Genomic DNA, 17778 nt, shown 5'->3' on the forward strand with positions numbered 1-17778 from the left:
ATGATCAGTGATGTTAAGTATCTTTTAATATACCTGTTGGCCATTTTGATGTCTTTAGAAAAATGTCTTTTGAGATCCTGTTTTTTAATTGGCTTGTTTGTTTTTTTGTTATTGAGTTGCATGAGTTCTTTACATATTTTGGATATTAGTCTCTGATCTAATTTTGCAAAATCTAGTTTGCAAAATTTTCCTCCCGTTCTGTAGGTTGCCATTTAATTTAATTTATTTATTTGGGCAGAAGCTTTTAAGTTTGATGTAGTTTCATTTGTTGATGTTTGCTTTGGCTGTTTGTGCTTTTGGTGTCATATCCAAAAAACTATTGACAAGATCAGATTTAATTGGCTTGTTTTTTTGTTATTGAGTTGCATGAGTTCTTTACATATTTTAGATATTAGTCTCTGGGGCGCCTGGGTGGCTCAGATGGTTGGGCGTCTGCCTTCGGCTCAGGTCATGATCCCAGGGTCCTGGGATCGAGTTCCGCATCGGGCTCCCTGCTCCTTGGGAGCCTGCTTCTCCCTCTGCCTCTCCCTCTCTCTCTCTCTCTGTCTGTCTCTCATGAATAAATAAATAAAATCTTAAAAAAAAAAAAAAGATATTAGTCTCTGATCTGATACATGGTTGGCAAAATTTTTCTCCCATTCTGTAGGTTGCCATTTAATTTAATTAATTTATTTATTTGGGCAGAAACTTTTAAGTTTGATGTAGTTTCATTTGTTGATGTTTGCTTTGGTTGTTTGTGCTTTTGGTGTCATATCCAAAAAACCATTGACAAGTCGAGTAGTTTTTTCCCCTATGTTTTTTTCTGGAGTTTTATGGCATTGGGTCTTATGTTTAAGTCTTTGATCCATTTTGTGTTAATTTTTGTGAATAGTGTAAGATACGGGTCCAGGTTTATTGTTCTACATGAACACCATTTGTTGAAGAGACTTACCATTCCCCATTGAGTGTTCTGGGTTCCCTTATTGAATATTAGTTGACCGTATATGCAGGAGTTTAATTCTGGGTTCCCTCTTCTATTCCATTGGCTTATATGTCTGTCTTTATGGCAGTACCATTAATCACTACAGTTTTGTAGTATAATTTGAAATCAGGAAGTGTGATACCTCCAGTTTTGTTATTTTTCCTCAAGATTGCTGCTTTGGTTATTCAGGGCCTTTCATGGTTCCATACAAATTTTTGCATATTATAGACTTTATGTAAATGAAATTTATATATATGGACTTTTTTTGTTGTTTTTTGTTTTCTGCTTCTTTCACACAGGTTTTGAAATCATCCTCATTGTATTTATTAGTGATTCATTTTTATGGCTGAGTAGTAGTTACTGAATGGATATACCACATGTTTATCCCTTTACCTAATGATTGACTTTTGGGGTGTTTGCAGTTTTTGGCCATTATAAATAAAGTTGCTGTGGATATTAATCTTTATTTATGTCTTTGCACATATATTTTATTTTTCTTGGGTAAATAACTAGGATTAGAATGTCTGGGTCATGGGGCCCCTGGGTAGCTCAGCCGTTAAGTGTCTGCCTTTGGCTCAGGTCATGATCCTGTGGTCTGGGATCGAGCCCTGCATCGGGCTGCCTGCTCAGTGGGAAGCCTCCTTCTCCCTCTCCCACTCCCCCTGCTTGTGTTCTCTCTCTCTCTGTCAAGAAAATAAATAAAATCTTAAAAAAAAAAAAAGAATGTCTGGGTCATTTGATGTAGGTGTATGTTTAACTTTTTAAGAAATTGCCAAACTGTTTTCCAAAGTGGTTGTGTTGTTTTATTTTTCTACCAGCAGTGTATGAAGGTTTCAGTTCCTCTACATCCTCACTTAATTTGATATTGTCAATCTTTTTGATTTTAGCTATTTTAGTGTGTAGAGGATTGCATTATGATTTTAGTTTGCATTTTCATGATAATGATGTCGACTGTCCTTTCATGTACTTCTTGACCATTTGCACATATTCTTTTGTAGAGTGTCTTTTTAAATCTTTTGCCCAGTTTAAAAAATATTAGGGTGTTTGTTTTATTATTGAGTTGTAAGAGTTGTTACATATTCTGGATACAAGTCCTTTATCAGATATATGTAATGAGAATATATTATGTGATAGTGTTATTTTTTTCTTTCTTTTTTTCTTTTTAGAGGAAGAGAGAGTGGGGGAGGGGCAGAGGGAGAGGGAGAGAGAGAATCTTAAAGCAGGCTCCACGCCCAGCCTGCAGTCTGATGTGGGGCTCTGTTTCAGGACCCTGAGAACATGCCCTGACCCGAAATTGAGAGTCGGGACACTTAACCGACTGAGCCGCCCAGATCTCCACTTGTGTTTTTATTTTCTTAAAGATGTCTTTTGGGGCACCTGGGTGGCTCAGTTGTTAAGTGGCTGCCTTCGGCTCAGGTCATGATCCCAGGGTCCTGGGATTGAGCCCCGCATCGGGCTCCATGCTCAACAGGAAGCCTGCTTCTCCCTCTCCCACTCCCCCTGCTTGTGTTCCCTTTCTCCCTGTGTCTCTCTCTGTCAAATAAATAAATAAAATCTTTAAAAAAAAAAAAGACATCTTTCAAAGAGCAAACATTTACCATTGTGAAGTAGCCCAATTTATCAATATTTCCTTTTATTTTATGTTTTATCTAAGAAGTCTTTTTCTTACACTAAGGTTGCAAAGATTTTCTCCCATATTGTCTTCTAGAAGTTTTGTAATTCTAACTCTTCGTTTATTTATATATTTGATTTTGGTTACCCTCTATTAGGATGCTTTATATATACAAAGGGAAGAGTAGTTTGTTAAAATAAGACTATTAGTCTTAAGTGGCAGGATATCTTTCCATTAAACAGAGATAACAGGAAAAGCTTCTTTTTTGAGTTTTGCAGGAGAGTGACTTAAGTAATGTTGTCATGTTAGTAATGTCAACCAAACTGTTTTAATTACTTTTTCAAAGTAGTTAAAATGATTAGAAATGCAGTCATTTTTGGAACTTATGAAGCTCATTTGCAGCTTTTCAGAATATAGAGGTAGGACCACAGTAATCTTGAATATGTATGGAAAAACGGTTTAAGAAAAAATTCTTTTTTCAGGTTTCTCTCCTGAAAGTTTTACTTTTTTTAAAAAAAGATTTTATTTGAGAGAGAGAGATAGAGAGTATGTGGCAGGGAGGGGCTGAGGGAGAGGGAGAGAAAGTCTTAGGCAGCCTCCACAGTAGCACAGAGCTGGATGTGGAGCTTGATCTCAGGACCATGAGATTGTGACCTGAGTCAAAACCAAGAGTCCGCTGCTTAACCGACTGTGCCATCCAGGTGTCCCCTGAAAGTTTATTTTAAATGTTATAAGTTAATGTAAAGATATTGTCAGTTGGTTTCTAAGAGAACTTCAAAGTAGTTTTATTTTTATTGTACTGTATATCTATCAGTTATTTTCTAGATCCAGTCAAGTGTTGTGTGTGTGTGTGTGTGTGTGTGTCCATCATTTAGAATTGTGTATTTGATAAACATACCTTCTTATTTAAAGTGCTTGGATTCCTTTTTTTTTTTTCTAAGATTTATTTATTTGAGAGAGAGAGAGCGCGAGAGAGTGTGCACAGAGGGAAAGGGAGAAGCAGACTCCCCACTGAGCGGGGAGCCTGATGCGGGACTTGATCCCAGGACCCTAGGATTGTGATCTGAGCTGAAGGCAGACACTTAACTGACTGAGCCATCCAGGCATCCCTAAAGTGCTTGGAATCCTTTAGTTTTAAGAGAAATCTTTAGATCTTAGAGGTGATTTGTAACCAGTATTACAAATACTGGTTATTACAAATTGTAAATACAAATACTAAACTTCTTGCTAGTGAGATAAATTAGATTCTGAGAACTTAAACTGACAAGTTACTAATAGTTACAAGAGGGGGCCAGATTTTTAAAAATGTAGTTATTTTATAAAATCATTAAAATGTTTTGATTGCAGGTTGGAATTTTAAAGTAAAATGTGGCTTCTGAAGTAATATATTAATTTTAAACCAAAGCTGCTTTATTTTCTAGGTGTTCATTGTACCCATGGTTTCAATCGCACTGGTTTCCTCATATGTGCCTTTTTGGTGGAGAAAATGGATTGGAGGTATTTGTTTCTTGTTTTAATGGAAGAAGATTAGTAATTGATAACGAATTTTATTGATTTTTTTTTTAGTTTTAGCATTTTATATTGCCAAATTTTTGGTGAAGTCCTGATTAATATTTAAAGTGGTTTTCATTTTAGACTTGATTAATCTTAGAATATCATTTATTACCTGGTGTTTTGTACTAAGTAGCACTTTAGTTGAATGTTTATGGATTTTCATATACTACATATTTTCTTTTCCAGATTTTTTTCCCACATATTCCAGAATTATCAGAGACAGTTTACTCAATGTTTTGTTGTTGTTGTTGTTGTTGTATTCACCTTTGGAAGTTACTATTGTTGTTATTGTTCTTTTTTCTTTTCTTTTTCTAAGTAAGCTAGCTCATGCCCAACGTGGGGCTCAAACTTAAGACCCTGAGGTCGAGTTGCATGCTCTACTGACTAAACCAGCCAGATCTCCTTGTTCTTTTCATTTTTAATGATACTTTTTTTTTATAGCTGTTGAATATTAGGAAAAACTTGTAATGGTATATGGAGGAGGTATTTTTGGGACAGTTACTCTGTATGAACCAATCAAGCAAACATGTCTTTATTGAAGTGCCTTTTAGATCCTGAGAGATTAGAACCTTTGTCGCTTCAAATTCCTGAGCGAATGGGATATTATTACCTGAATTTTCTTGTTTACTCATTGAAGGTCATTATTTTTGTTTATAAAGCCTTTCACACAGTAGGTCCTTCTGTGAATATAATCAGCTGAAGTACATATATGATTCTGTATTTCCCTGTTCACACATCCTCTGGTTCTGTACTGCATGCTCTTCTAGCTCTGCCTTTCTGGCCTTTGAGGTGCTTTTGGCAGTAACCCCAGACTCCTGTGTCAGCCTGTGCTTTAGCCTCTCTCTGATGACCTTTGCTCTTATTACTGGGTCTGTTGAAAATTCGTAAAAGTGAGCATGCTTTTACTTTTATTCATATTGCCATTTACATTTCTTTGATTTTCCCTAGAGTCAGATCTCAACCTTCAAGGCTTTATTTAAACTTTTCACTGACTTTACCCAGGTCTCTTCTGTCATTGCAGCTTACCTCTAGGGTTTAGGGAGTATCAGTGTACCTTATATTAAAGCTGTTTCAGAAGGAATTTGTCCTTTAATAGATTGAATGCCTTAGGCATGGGGAATAGGATTTGTCCATTTTACAAACCTATATTATACTTCATTTGGTGCCTGAAATAGAATGAGTGAGTTTTGATAAATCTGCATATATGAAGAACAGTGAGGAAATTCCCTGGTGTTTGTTTTCCATAGTATTGAAGCAGCAGTTGCTACTTTTGCTCAAGCCAGACCACCAGGAATTTATAAGGGTGATTATTTGAAAGAACTTTTTCGTCGCTATGGTGATATAGAGGAAGCACCACCCCCACCTCTATTGCCAGATTGGTGTTTTGAGGATGATGAAGATGAAGATGAGGATGAGGATGGAAGAAAGGAATCAGAACCTGGCTCAAGTGCCTCCTTCGGCAAGAGGAGAAAAGAACGGTTAAAACTGGTAATGTTCAAAAATATTCTAGTCTTTACTTTCTTCTCCTGCAGGCTTATTGAGATTTATGTGTTTGTTTAGCTAGATTTTAAAGTTATTTCATTCTGGCTGTTTTTAAAGATTCTTGGTAGCCACGAGTCTGCCTTTTCTATGGGAAAAGCTTGCTAATAAGCTCATTTTTGTTTTTTGGGGTGCCTGGGTGGCTCAGTCATTAAGTGTCTGCCTTCAGCTCGAGTTATGATCCCAGGGTCCTAGGATCGAGCCCCACATCGGGCTCCCTGCCCTGTGGGAAGCCTGCTTCTCCCTCTCCCACTCCCCCTGCTTCTGTTCCCTCTCTCACTGTCTCTCTGTCAAATAAATAAATAAAATCTTTAAAAAAAAAAAAAGCTCATTTTGTTTTTGATTCTTAGGTAAACCAAAGAACTCTTTGCAAAGTATTGGGAGATTCCAACTACATAGTGAAATTTTTTACTCATCCTTTACAAAATTGTCACATAGTTAAAATAACACTACATATAAATTCTGCTCCTTCCCATGGTTGGTATTTTCATATTTTCTGTAAAGTTGAAATGAGAAGACTCTTCTATGGACAATTCCCATTAATCTTCTTACTTCTATGGACAACTCCTATTAAAAGGCCTAACAAAAACCATTAGGAATTCTCTTCTTGGGAGGACAGGAGAGATGCTGAGAAGAAAAGTACTGATGGTACTTGTACATGCACAAATATATGGTATAGGCCAAAGGGAAAAGTTAGGGAAAGTGTGGAGATAATTAAATGTTAATGTAGTTAATTATTAAAGAATGTGGGATATCTTAGTTGATCAGTAAAGACTACAACTCATTAGTAGGCAGTGATTCACAGGCAAGGAAGAAAATGCCTTGTTTTTGTGTAAATCAAATGATATAGTCATTTGGGCTTTTTAAAAAAAAGTCCCTTGCTTGAAAAACATTATTTTAATATGTATTTACACATTTCAAACTTCAAGACTTGAGGCCACTGAAAAGTGTTAATTGCTTTGAGACATAGAAATAATTTAAAAAATAACTTATTCTCTTAGTCTAACTCATTGATTACTAAATCACATACCTAGAAAAATAAGACTCACATTCTAAGGAAAGACTAATAGCATAACATAACATAGCATAGAGGACTACTTTTTTATAGTATCATTTTTGTAAGGAAATTCAGCTATATTTTTTTAAGAATAACATTAACCCTGAGCATACGCTAATGTGTTTTTGCATTACAATATAGTATTTGAATGTGTAAAAGAGTTTAAAGCAGAGTTACTATTTTGCAAAATGTGGTAAAAGTTTGCAGAGCCCCCCTACCCCCAGCAGAAGGTGTCTTAAAAATGACATTTATTTTATAATATCAAGTGCCATTAAATCTGTATAGTTGCAGATGAGCTTCAGCAGCATTAAGAGAGACGTAGCCAAGATGGGCATGTTTCTTTAGGGAAAATAAAGGACATTTAAAATAAATCCCCAATCTAGTTTCTCCTATTTTGTTTTGTCAGTTACTAAGAGGAGTGTTTTAAAAATTTCCTACTATGGTGGCATCTGGGTGACTCAGTTGGTTAAACGTTCAACTCTTGATTTTGGCTCAGGTCATGATCTTAGGGTTGTGAGATAGAGCCCCTCGTTGTGAGATAGAGCCCCTCATTGTGCTCTGTGCTGGGCATGGGCCTGCTTGGGATGCTCTCTTTCCCTCTCCTCCCAAAAAAATTCCCCACTATGATTGTGGATTTATCTGTTTCTCCTTCTAGTTCTGTCAAGTTTTGCTTTATGTATTTTGAGGTGATATTATTTAGTTTATACAAATATGTGTAAAGGATTATTACATTTTAACCGTGTCTTCACTTTTAGCATTAAAAATATCTGATGTTAGTATGATTGATTGCCCAAGCATTCTTTTGGATAATGTTAGTATGGATTATCTTTTTTCTATCCTTTTGCTTTCAGACTTTATTTATCTTTTTTTTTTTAAAGATTTTATTTATTTATTTGACAGAGAGAGACACAGCAAGAGAGGGAACACAAGCAGGGGGAGTGGGAGAGGGAAAAGCAGGCTTCCTGCCGAGCAGGGAGCCCGATGCGGGGCTCGATCCCAGGACTCTGGGATCATGACCTGAGCCGAAGGCAGACGCTTAACGACTGAGCCACCCAGGCACCCCCTTTATTTATCCTTTATTTAAGGTATGTCTCTTATAGGCATTGCATTGTTGGGTTTTGTTTATCCAGTGAATAGCTTTTGCCTTGTTGGAGTATTTGGTCCATGTGCATTTATTTTACTGATATAATTAGATTTAAAACTTAATGGTCTTACTCCCCCACCCCTGGTATGTTCCTTTTTATCTTCCTTTCTTGCCTTCTTTATGCTTAATTGTTTCTATATCTCCCCAAGCCATTGCTTGTTAGTTATACATTCTTTTACTATTCTTTTAGTGGTTATTCAAGATTTTAGGATGTATCTTTGACTTGTTAAAATCTGGTATATATTAGTACTTTTGCCACTTTTTAAACAGTGCAGGAATCTTAGAACCTTTGGTTGCATTTACCTCTTCCTCCCTTTTTGTTATTATGTATTTTAATTCTACAAGTATTTTGAACCCCATAAGGTGACATCATCATCATTCATCATCATCATCATCACCACCATCATCATTTTATACGGCAAATATTCATTAGATAAACCCATATATTTATCCTTTTTGGTGCTCTTCTTTCTTTCCTGTATTTTTATGGTTCCATTTGGATAGTTTTTCTTCTAACTGAAGAGTTCTCTTTAGTATTTTCTTTATTGTGGGTCTGCTGCAACACATCCTCTCAGTATTTGTGTAAAAATGTCTTTTTCTTGCCATCATTTTGAAGAATGTTCTGGGTATAGAATTTTGGGTTGGCACTTTGAAGATATCATTCCATAATCCATTTCTATTAAGAAGTTGCTTCTCTGAAGCTAATTTCTTTTTGTTTTTGATTTTCAACAGTTTTACTATCATGTTTCTATTTGGAGTTTTCTTTGTGTTTATTCTATTTATAGTGATTCTTGAATCTATGGTTGGATTTGTTGTTAGTTATAGAAAATTCTCAGCCATTATCTCTTCAAATACTGGTTCACATCCATTCTTTTTCTCTTCTGGGATTCACCTAATAGACTCCCCCCGCCTTCTCCTAATGTCTCTTATGTTCTTTTCTATATTTTCTACCCTTTTTGTTTTTTCATTTTTCAATGTGGATATTTTCTTCTGACCTGTCTTCCAGTTTACTAATCCTAGTTCAGCTTTTGTCTAAGCTGCTGTTAAATTTATCCGTGAAGTATGTAATTTCAGTTTTGGAATTTTCATTTGAGTTTTAAAATAGTTTTTAGTTCTTTGTTGGAATTCTTCATCTTGTCATTTAGGTTTTTGAATTTATGAATCCCAGTTATTTTAAAGCCTGTGTCAGATAACTAATTGATGTGGATCTCTTCTAGATCTTTAGTTTTTCTTCTCATGTCCTTTTGATTTCTAGTCAATTGTTTCTTCTTGGCACACCTGCATATTTCTGCCTTTTAGACAGTATATATGAAAAATTGTGGAAATAATTTGAGACTCTGCATCATGTTTTCTTCCTTCAGAGAACATTTACTTTTGTTCCTACGCAGGGTTGAGTAGGACATCTTAACTCAGTCAAGGATTGAATTGTTTAGAAACTAGTCTTCAGTTTTGGGGGGCTGGTTTCTTTTTGGTTCAACTTAATTCCTAGAGTGTAGCCCTTTGGAGATCCTAACTGAAAGACTGGAGAAATAAACAGGACTCTTCCTCCTTAGTGGCCTGAAACTCCAGTTTTTGTTTCCCCATTCCTGTGATAGTGCAGAGAGCTGTGTTCAGCTTTTTTAGCCTCTTACCTACCATTTTGGAAACAGTGCCTGTAGAGGAAAATCTATACCAGATGTGTAGCTCACCTTTCTGGGTTCCTTTCCTTCTGAGTTCTTGGCCCTTCAAGCCTTTACTGCCTTTCTACTTCTCCAGTGTCTTCAAACAGGTGCTTTTAACATTCTGTCTAACTTTTTCTCATGGCTGCAGAATTGATCTCAATGAGCTAGCCTGCCATTGCCAAAAGCAGAAATCTTTCCTTCTGTTTTGGAGAAAGCAGGTAGGTTTGATTTCAAAGTGGTTAGGTAGTTTTTTCCTCTTTTCAAATCATAACTTGTAAATTCTAAAATTATTATATTTTTTACTTAAATAAAAGTAGGTATACTTACATTAAAGAAAATTTGAAAACACAAGAACCAACTTATAATTCTTCAACTTTTGTTTTACTACTGGCATTTTGTCATTTTAGAAGAATTTCTTCCCATTTACCTATCTAATTTAAAAGTGTATGCAAATGGGGCAACTGGGTGGCTCAGTCGTTCAGCATCTGCCTTTGGCTCAGGTCATGATCTCAGGGTCCTGGGATCGAGCCCCGCATTGGGCCCCCTGCTCCGTGGGAAGCCTGCTTCTCCTTGCGTTCCCTTTCTCACTGTCTCTTTCTGTCAAATAAATAAATAAAATCTTCAAAAAAAAAAGTGTACACAAATGACATAAAGATCGTTTTCTTTATAAAATAAAAATACAAACATCTAGAAGTATATAGCATGAAAAGTGAAGGTCTTTTCACTCCCACTCCAACTGCTCTCTACTTTTTGGCAATTCTAGATACTTATTTTTCTATGCATTTACATACATATATTCAATTTTGACTGTACTCTCTCCGCCCCTTTTTAATGTAAATGTATTTTTCTGCAGCTTTTTAAAGATTTTTTAATTTGGGTATCTTTTCTTAGTACATTTTTAACTACTTCATTCTTTTTAGGTAATACCAGAGGAAACAGTTTATATAAAGCAAACAGAATATTTCTTTGCAAGATGAGAGAAGATATCAAGTCATACAATAATGACAGACTATTATGAAAAATAACCAATTAGAGATCTTGGAAATGATAATAAAGAAGTCCCAAGAACTCAGTTAGGTGGGTTGGATAACAGAATGACGTTAGCCGTAGAGGAAATTATCAAGCTGGAAGATTTAGCTAGGAAATTCTTCCTGGATGCAGCACAAAAGGACAAAAGAAATTTGAAAAATAGTTTATAGAGTTAGGTAGTGATATATTTGAATGACTTAACAGTATGAAATGTCACAGAGGGGACACATACAAGGATTATTTTCTGTAATGCAGTAGTGCCAGGTCAGATTAGTGATTTTAAGAAGCTAATGGGAGGTGAGAAAATAGAGACAGAATTGGGGACCCTCACTACCACTCCCACTTTTGGAGATTCACTAGGACTCAGTATATAGTTGTACTTGCAGCCAAGGTTTATTATAGCAGGTGATACAGCTGGATCATAAGGGAAAAAGACTAGTGGAGTCTGGTGCATTCTGTATGTAGGCTTCCTTATGCTCTCTTCTTCTCATGAGGGGTCGTACAGAGCTCATTCTCTCAGTAGCAATGAAGATGCAGCAACATGTGTGATGTTCCTGCCTAGAGAAGCTCATTAGAGTCTTAGTGCCCAAGTTTTTACTGAAGGCTGGTCATGTAGGCAGCCTCTGCATAGTGTGTACCAAAATTTCCAGAATCCCAGAAGGAAAGCATTTGTTCAGCATAAGCTGTATTGTTTGTACGAATAGTCTAGACATGGTGAATCACCTTTATCAGTTGACTAAGAGCACTCTGAGAATCTTGTTCCCAGATGCCAGTCAGGGGCCAACCTTGTAAACAGTCCTGCTATGTTAACTTTTTTCTGCACACTAGTACCGACTATTCATTCAAGTAGTTTAGTTATGATCAAAAAGGTACAGTAGGGGTGATTGCTTGATGCAGATATAGTCAGAAAAGGCTTTTTAGTATGGAATGAACCCTGGAATATTTATTGCTTGTGGATAAGCGGTTAGTAGAATCAATGACCTTGAAAATAAAGATTGGGGAATAAATGATACAGCGATGTCTGAGGAAATGAAAGGGAAAGGAGTTCAAAAGCAGATGGAGAAATGGGTCTTTAGTAATTGGAGGGCAACCTCATCCATAGCACTGAAATTGTGATTTTTTTTCTCAGTGAATTTCAGCTGCATATGTGTGGGAGTAGAGAAGACTAATGGTAGGTTGATACAAGGTTGGGTATACTAAGTATGGCCATGATGGAAGGACAAAAGATTGAGGAGTGCTGAGGATATCAGGCAAAGAATAATTGAAGTAATCAACCATAGAGTCTAGGCTGAATAGAAAGTAAGGTCAGGATGGGGGCTGTTAGCCTGTGAAAAGAGAGGGGTGAAGGGATTGTTAGTCTTGGTAAAATAGAGCAGGGAGCAAAGTTAGGGTAAAAGAATGGCATGTTGGCTTTAGAACGTTGTAGGTACTCAATCAGTGTGAGTGGAATTGATGAATCAAAAGGTGGAGCATCCTGGAGTGATGATGGTATGGCCATGGGGCAGGTTGTTCAAGTTAAGCAAAGGTGATGGTCATTGAAAATCAGATTACTGAACTGTGAAGCCTAAATCATTTGATGTGTCAGATTACCTCATGGATGTTGATGTTACCAATGTAATGATAGAAGTTAGCACAGTGGGAAATACTGTTTTTGATGAATGTGGGGAAATGACCAGAGGTCAGTACATGAAGAATAGAGTGTGTTACTACGTTAGACTCTCTGGTTGCAAGTAACAGAAATTAACTGAAACTAGCTTAAATAATAGGAAATTACTGTGAGCGTGTGAGTAGGACTCAAACCCAGGAATATAGCTAGATCTCAGGAAGGGCCTGGAGCCTGGACCTGGAAAGCTATTTAGAACCTAGTTTCTGCTCTTTGTTCTTATTTTCTCATCTTTGCTTTTCTCTCCTATTTCTGTTTCTCTCCTTTTGTGTCATAGATCTCACTAGCTTTGTCTTTCAAGACTGGCTCTTTGTTATTCCTTGTTTACCTGGGAGCTTATAACTATCCTGTATCTTCTGAGCTTACATGTTTTAATTTTAGCCACATGCAGAGACTCTCTGAATCCTAATTCCAAGTTACCAGAAGAGAGAATCTGGTCGGTTCAGACTGAGTTAGTGGTTTGCTTATGCTCCCATCAACTCTGGCTGAGTCGGATGTTATCTTGTAATGTCATATAACATGGTTGTTAGGGTCCCATCTTTGTGGATGAGAGGGCAGCTCTTAATGAGAGCTGTTGTGCCACCAACCACAGTGGATGTCTCCTCTACCACAGTTGAGTGATACAGCTGAATGGAGTTAGTCTAGATGGAAATGGAAGAGGAACTTTTGAAAGAGGCCACGAGAGCAAGTGAAAATATAGGAGAATGGTTTACACTACCCGCCATGGGACTTGGGCAGTGGGAGAATGAGTAGCTTTTACTTACAAGAGAAGTGGTCTCCTTGGTGGAGAGTTAGCTCTTAGTTAAGACATAGGGGATGGGGTATTCATGAAAAAGGTTGAGGTAATAGGGAAGGTTATTTATGAAAAAGAGATTCCAGGGTTTATATTGAAACTCTTTGGGAAGGTGATTGGCGATAAGATGAACCAAAGAGAAGGGGCTCTAAAGCAGTGAGGATAGGACCATCAGAGAGGAAAGATGACTGGAGACTTGATTTTGGGTGATATCAACAGTATGGTTGACAGGCATGAGAAGTATAGATATAGGTAATTGGTGAATTAATGGTTGGAAAACTTTCATTTTCCTGTTATTTCCATCTGAGTTGAAGATAGTTAACAGAGGCAGTCCAAGAGTGACTAATTTTTGTAGCTCCATCTCACCACAATGAATTTTGGTTTGAGACTTTATTTTTTGTTAGAGTTCCCCTTCCCTGACTCATATTGCTATGACTATGATTTGAAGCGATGGACTCCTTGTAGTGAATTCTGATAGTTCCATTTGGGTTTCTAAAAGTTGCACATGTCCTGTATTTGGCCCTCACATTCCTGACACCTTTGTTCATCTTTTGAGCACATGCTATTTTTGATTTGGAGGAGTATGACTTACAGTTATGTTGCTTGTTCCTTTGAATCAATGTCTGGGATCATCTCTTTGAATAAAACTGTTAATGCATTTTCTTCATTACCAAAATATCCTTGTTACACATAGCATACATACTTGCTCACTCATTCTCTTTACACATACACCTTTTACATATAATTTGCTCCCATCTTCTATAATAGTTTTCTGTTTCCCTCTAACTGATCACTGATTCCTTTTGTCCTTTTTGTGGTAGCCATATGAATTTCTATTTTAAGCCTGGCAGACTCTGTTAACGAAATACACTTCTTTCATCTTAAGCATACATTATCTTTTTTTCACTTTTGATATTTCTTTATTCCCACAAACTGAAATGGTAGTTTGTTAAAAAGTGGAAGTAAATGTCAGTGACTTTGAATCTCAATTATAGTATGTTTGAAAATATTTCCAGACTTAAGACATTGCTGTTTAGATTTAGTGATACTTTTTAAAATTACTATATAATTTTGAATAATATAAAATATTTTTGTCAGAAGAAACTTGTAATGACAGTGAACAGCAGATTAAGTTGAAAAATTACTAAATAGATGGGACACCTGGGTGGCTCTGTCGGTTAAGTGTCTACCTTTGGCTCAGGTCATGATCCCAGACTCTTGGGATCGAGTCCTGCATTGGGCTTCTTGCTCAGTGGGGAACCTCCTTCTCCCTCCGACTGCCGCTCCCCCTGCTTGTGCTCTCTCTCTGAGATAAATAGATAGAATCTTTAAAAAAAAGTTACTAAATAGTATTTCTGTATAAAGTACATCATGCTTACTGTTTTTAATGGGCTTATTTCTACCATTTTTTACTTAATAATATTGCAGAAGAAAGTAGGGGAACATAAAGTAAAAAAGAAATGGATGCTTTGGAGGAAAGATTAAGGAAGAAGAAATATAAATGGAGGAGAGGCATTTGCTAGATAGTTGGAGTTATCTTTTATCAACACACGTAATAATTGTTAAATATGTACTGAGGCTCAATATTTATTCTGTTAAATTAAAAAAATATTTAGTTTGTTCAGCTGCATAGAATTATTAAAATATTTCTATAGTAATATTGTGGGAAAGCACTTGGTTGAATGTTGATCATATTCCAATGTTTTAGTCCTTTTCATTACTTGTTAAAAAAAATAGTGTTGGGGCGCCTGGGTGGCTCAGTCGTTAAGCGTCTGCCTTTGGCTCAGGTCATGGTCCCAGGGTCCTGGGATCGAGCCCCGCATCGGGCTCCCTGCTCAGCGGGAAGCCTGCTTCTCCCTCTCCCAATCCCCGTGCTTGTGTTCCCGCTCTTGCTGTGTTTCTTTCTGTCAAATAAATAAATAATAAATCTTTAAAAAAAAAAGAAGTAGTGTTTATGTTTTTAGGAATAATTTATGCTAGTTGCCCTTGCTTTTCAGAAATTACTGATTTCTTAACTTCCCTCAGGAAACACATGCTCATGAGTGAAGCTTCTTCCTGTAAAACTTAAAAAAAAAAATCCTATGCTATTAGTACCTTCAGAATAAAGATGCTGAATATTGAACTCTCTGAATGCTTTCTCTTTTTAATTAGTATATATAGGATATAACTTTATAAGGATATTGCAGTTGTCTGAGTATCTGTTACTAAATATACTAAAAATATCCTATGAACCTGGTTCTTTTTCTCTTTCTTTAGTTATTATATTTAATGGTTGGATGGTTCTAAAGCAGAAATTTCAGTGGTTGGTAAAAAGAGGTGATGGTGTAACGCTAAAGGAATGGTACTCCTTAATCCTTTGGCTCATGAAGTCTTTAAAGTATGCTTATTTAAGGAAAACAGAGTTGATGACATATAACTGTAAAAAGTGATTCAGAATTAGGGTCAAAAAGTAGAACTAGTGTCTGCTGGATTGACTCAGGACTCTTCTAGATTTGACAGGGATGTATGTGGACCAAATACTGTGTTCTTTTTTTTCCTTCCCAAGTGGCTCAAGTTGCCAAATCTTTGCCAGAAGGTTGATCATTGCAGCTTGTAGACCATATTTTTTATTCCTTAATTACATTAACAGCTAGAGTTGTTTTATGGATTTTTCCTGATACTGATGCCAGCCCTTTTATGGGTCTGAAAGTAATTGTAGCATGAATCTAGACTGTATTTTTAGTCTTTAAAATTTCCAGGAGTGTTCTTTATTTATTTGATATATAAATTCTCCATCTGCTTCACTTTTCTGTGACATTTTAAAAATATGCTTGCTATGAAATACAATAAAACACTTTATGTAGTTCTGAGTTAAAAAATTTAGATTAAAAATTCAGTGATGAGTAATAGTGTTTGTTACATCCAATGACTGTAGTTAAGCCATTTTGTCTACTGTTATACTTTTTTTTTTTTTTAAAGATTTTATTTATTTATCTGACAGAGAGACACAGTGAGAGAGGGAACACAAGCAAGGGGAGTGGGAGAGGGAGAAGCAGGGCTCCCCGCTGAGCAGGGAGCCCGACGCGGGGCTTGATCCCAGGACCCCGGGACCATGACCTGAGTCGAAGGCAGACACTTAGTGACTGAGCCACCCAGGCGCCCCTCTACTGTTACACTCTTATTCTAGTTTACAAAGGTATATATTGTGTGGGTTTATCTCTTTAAAATCCATACTTCATCAGTGGTATAGCTCTCTCTGTCCCCAGTTAGAATCATTAGTAAATGGTATATAGTGTAGACCTGGGTTCAGATTCTATTTTTACCTCCTGAATAAACTACATACGGTCTCATTTACTTATTTGTAAAATAAATATAATCTACTTTACGGAGCTGTTATAAGGATTAGAGAAAAAGTAGAATGTCAGATCCTCTGCCCAGCTCTAAGTAAATGGTAGGTAAGTTATTATTGCTGTTATTAATAAGTAGTGTCCATGGAGTGCTTTGACAATATGATATAGACATTGGGCTATATATATATATACATTGAAAAGCATATGATGGATTAAGGAAAGCAAGTGTACAATCCCAGGGGGTAGTTTATATAGCTTTCTGGAGCAGACCATTTCTGTTTCGTGTATTTGCAGACTTGTGAAAATAAGCAAATCTATCTCTCAGTCTGGTCTTTGTAAATAGATTTGAACACTAACAAAATATTTTTCTTTTCCTTTTATCTTAAGGGTGCTATTTTCCTGGAAGGTGTAACTGTTAAAGGTGTGACTCAAGTAACAACTCAACCAAAGTTAGGAGAGGTACAGCAGAAGTGTCATCAGTTCTGTGGCTGGGAAGGGTAATAAACATTTTCAAGTTTTAAATAAAACTTATTGGTACTCTGCAACATTTAACATTAATGCAAACATTGACTTAGCTTCTTTGCTCCTTGAAGTTTGAATATTTACCTAGAGTGCTTAAAAAGATACTAAACAAGAGTTTTTTTATCAGATTTTTCTCAAGACCAACAATTGAGTCAAAATTAGATTACTAGAAAAAAACAAAAAAAAAAACAAAAAAAATTAGACTACTAGACAGTTGAGTCAAAGTTAAATGACTCAAACATGTCTTCCTACTGGAATAGAAAGTTATTTTTGTCACTATTTAGTATTTGTTTTGTGTGTTTGATTCTGCTGCTGATTAATGTTTGGGTTGCCAATATCATTTTGCTAAGGGAGAAGAGGTGAGACTTGAAGACTTGACTGTATCTCATTTTCCAGTTTTTCTGTAATCCAGTTTTCTGAAACCTAGGAGAATCAGCTTCAATTATGTTTTGCCCCCTGCCATGACTTGAAAATATTTATCAGATATTTCGTGGGAGGGGATTCAGGAGAGTTCACTGCTCTAATCTTCTGCACTCAGGTCTTGGTGTATGGTCATTTCTGTCGGTCATTGCCATCTGTGGCAGAAGATTGTAGTACAGCTAGAACATGATGAAACAGGATCGATAATTGTTAAAAATTTCTAATATAAAGAACGGTTTGACTGGTACATACAGATCAGTTAGCCAGAAATAATTTTAACTAAAAGATGAAAATGATGATGAAGTAATACTGATTTTAGAATTGTGCTAAGCCCATGCCAGTGTACTTTAATCTTGACCTATATTTCTCCTGTTTTGTCACTTCTGGGCATCTTTTGAGCAGAAATTTGCCAACCTTGTAGAGTTATGCCAAGTTGGCAGAGTCATGATGGAGGAATATGGGGTCTAGAATAATGTAAGATAATTAAGGCAAGC

At 36.4% G+C, this 17778-nt stretch overlaps 1 protein-coding gene across 4 annotated transcripts in view; it reads left to right on the forward strand.

The window, feature by feature from the left end:
• RNGTT (RNA guanylyltransferase and 5'-phosphatase) overlaps positions 1-17778 on the forward strand; it is a 319849-nt gene that overhangs the window by 21759 nt on the left and 280312 nt on the right. For all 4 annotated transcript variants that reach the window (XM_027603258.2, XM_027603259.2, XM_027603262.2 and 1 more), the window contains exons 5-7: positions 3995-4070; positions 5375-5615; positions 16730-16839. In XM_027603258.2, coding sequence (XP_027459059.1) covers positions 3995-4070; positions 5375-5615; positions 16730-16839 — 427 coding nt within the window. The remainder of the gene's footprint in view (positions 1-3994; positions 4071-5374; positions 5616-16729; positions 16840-17778) is intronic.

The sequence above is a fragment of the Zalophus californianus genome, chromosome 7 (genome assembly GCF_009762305.2).
Source record: "Zalophus californianus isolate mZalCal1 chromosome 7, mZalCal1.pri.v2, whole genome shotgun sequence".
NCBI classification, from domain to species: domain Eukaryota; kingdom Metazoa; phylum Chordata; class Mammalia; order Carnivora; family Otariidae; genus Zalophus; species Zalophus californianus.